Here is a 2882-nt window from a genome sequence, read left to right on the forward strand (position 1 = left end):
ACATGTACCCCGGAAAGTAAGCGCGGAGACATCATACCATCGCCTGTGTGGTGGTAACCGGAATTGCTGCCTGGGATTGTCGCTCTGGAGTTTCAAGGCATCGTGATGATCGAAAAGGGCTAAATTTCCGTACTGTGGGGTAAGGGTGCGTAGCGTGTGGGTCAAATAAACCAAATTTGTTTGGCAGATAAGACACTAGTGATGGAGTCATCTGGAGATGGGGGGTAGCGGCCCAGGGTTTCTTTCCGACTCTGTTCCAAGTTGTCAAACCGATCCAGACTGTCTTTCTTTTTTGATAACAGACCCCGTCTGCCCTTGCCGTCGAGACATAATATTAATCAAAACTTTGTTATTCATTTCTCGAGGGACCTCTCGACCATCAATTCAGAAAGCTCGAAGACACGGAGAAGGACAGAGTTACAGAAGAACCTAGAAGATGAGTTGTCTTTCGCAAAAGTTGGCGGAGAGAGATGCTGGGGGCAATCCAATTCAAGTGGGGGTCATCGGCGCTGGGAAATTTGGGTCTATGTTGTAAGTCTATGCATCAGTTCGTTCAAGAAAAAGTCGAGCGGAGAGCAAAAAGAACACGACTTTGCCAGAGGGTCCAATGCTCAGAAAGAATTCTACTAACTGGTGGTTTCTTTGTGGTATCAAGCATTGCTCAAGTGTTCCGCTCGCCAGGAATCAACCTCGCTGGTGTATGTGATCTCAACACCGGCCGTATCTATGACGCCTTTAGTCGAACAAGCTATCCGGAAAGCAGAATCGACATGACTGGAACGATGGGCTTGACTGAAGGTATTAAGTCCGGCAAGACGATCGTCACCACTGACTCCACTGCTCTCATCGCCCACCCCGAAATCGATGTTATTCTCGAAATCACAGGAAACCCAGCAGCTGGTGTGCGCCACGCGCTCCTATGCTGCGAATATAAAAAACACATCGTGATGATTAACGTCGAGGCAGACGTCCTTGCGGGACCACTCCTGGTAAGGAAAGCTAAAGAGGCGGGTATCATATACTCCATGGCATACGGCGATCAACCTGCCCTGATATCAGAGCTGGTAGATTGGGCCAGAACCTGCGGATTTGACGTGGTGTGTGCTGGCAAAGGCACCAAATACCTTCCGCAGTACAAATACTCCACTCCCGATACGGTGTGGGACCTCTATGGATTCACACCTGAACAGGTAGCTAGGGATAGCCTGAACCCACAAATTTTCAACTCATTTCTCGACGGGACGAAGTCAAGCCTAGAGATGGCGGCTGTGGCCAACGGCACTGGGCTAGCTTGTCCCACAAACGGGCTGAGCTTCACCCCATGTGGATATCACGATATGGCGAAGGTCTTGAAACCGGTCTCCGATGGCGGCTTCAGCGAGAAGTCTGGAATGGTTGACGTTGTGTCGTCGCTAGAGCCCGATGGAAGGCAAGTGTTTAAAGATGCTAGGTTTGGTGTGTACGTGGTGCTCAAGGGTAAGTCTCGGCCCATTCGCAACTGACATAAATAGTTCATTCATTACTTAAGAGCTCACACATCGTGGAATCACAGCACCAAGTGATTATCAAAAGGAATGCTTTGAGCAATACGGCCTCGAAACCGACACCTCGGGATATTATGCAACACAATACAAACCATTTCACCTGATCGGGCTGGAAGTCGGATACTCAGTGGCTTCCATTATGTGTCGTGGAGAGCCAACAGGCCAGACGAAGACATTCGCAGGTGATGTCATTGCTACTGCAAAGCGGGACCTTAAGGCAGGCGAGGTGCTAGACGGTGAAGGCGGGTATACTGTCGTTGGTAAGCTGATGCCTGCAGAAGCATCTTTGGAAAAAGGAGGTCTGCCAATAGGACTCGCTCATGGCTTGAAGCTCAAGAAGGATGTTGTGAAAGACCAGAGTCTGAGCTGGGAGGATGTCGAATTCTCAGAATCGTCGCAGGTTGTGGCTGTCAGAAGGGAGATGGAAGCTGTCTTCCGCGAAGAGTTTGCAACCAAGAAACCGAAACAAAAAAGCATCTCCAATGGGCTGTCAAATGGCATATCGGATTGCTTCCGGAACGGGGTGGTATAGGTAGACGGCTGTCTCGCGATTGAAGCTGTTGAACATCCGGAATTGAAGATGCAACACTGATGTCTGTGACTTTCTTGTCCTGTTCAACCGACAAGGCATGGAGGACCTCTGCAGAGTTGTTGTAGGTGGATCGAAGCAATCTAACTACCAGCATCGGGCCTCGCACATCTCACTGGCGTAGCCTACAACGCTGGCAACTTTAAACTTTGTCATACTTCTTTGATTCTTAAGTATCTCGGTGTTAAGTACGCCTCCTAACTCACGTGTCTCCTCAAAGACCGTTTCTGAGCTGCTCACCTGTCTCGCTAGAGATTAATTTCTTCTCCGTCGTTAGAAACTATGATTTCACCCCACAAGCAGTATACTCTTTCGTCAAGCCAACAAGATTGCCGTATTTCAATGTGTTGGCAGTCGCTGAAAATTGATCTGATGCCGGAGAGACAGTGAGTATCATAGCAGACAAGCTGTCTTCGGCTCTCACGAAGTGCTCCCGAAGAGCCATTGTAAGGGGAGCTGAGCGGAATGGGATACGAGGCTCACCCAAAGCTCGGGCTCGAATGACCTCCTTCAACGCAAATAGGTCTGCGTTGATTTATCTTCTTTCTTATCGTTCCTATGGTGTTAGCCTTAGTCCCAAAGTCGATACTCCTTTTCCCTGGTCGAAATATTCAGCACCTGCCAAATCAACAAAGACGAACTTGCCACCAAGGCATGGATATGGACTCGAACTAAGCACAGATGACACAGTAGCTTCTGCTGCCGCAAGACGTGCTTCAAACTCCTGCTTTTCTTTCTCTGCTGCATCG

The 2882-nt window shown here is 49.1% G+C and overlaps 1 protein-coding gene across 1 annotated transcript; it reads left to right on the forward strand.

Annotated features, from left to right (window-relative positions):
• Positions 1-436: 436 nt before the first annotated feature.
• On the forward strand, positions 437-2076 carry PV07_10838 (uncharacterized protein; the record flags this gene model as incomplete). The annotated part of the gene is made up of 3 exons (XM_016398204.1): positions 437-531; positions 656-1476; positions 1553-2076. The coding sequence occupies 3 exons, from the start codon at positions 437-439 to the stop codon at positions 2074-2076; spliced, it is 1440 nt and encodes a 479-aa protein (XP_016245395.1).
• Positions 2077-2882: the final 806 nt, after the last annotated feature.

Source organism: Cladophialophora immunda (genome assembly GCF_000835495.1).
Source record: "Cladophialophora immunda strain CBS 83496 unplaced genomic scaffold supercont1.6, whole genome shotgun sequence".
Lineage (NCBI taxonomy): Eukaryota > Fungi > Ascomycota > Eurotiomycetes > Chaetothyriales > Herpotrichiellaceae > Cladophialophora > Cladophialophora immunda.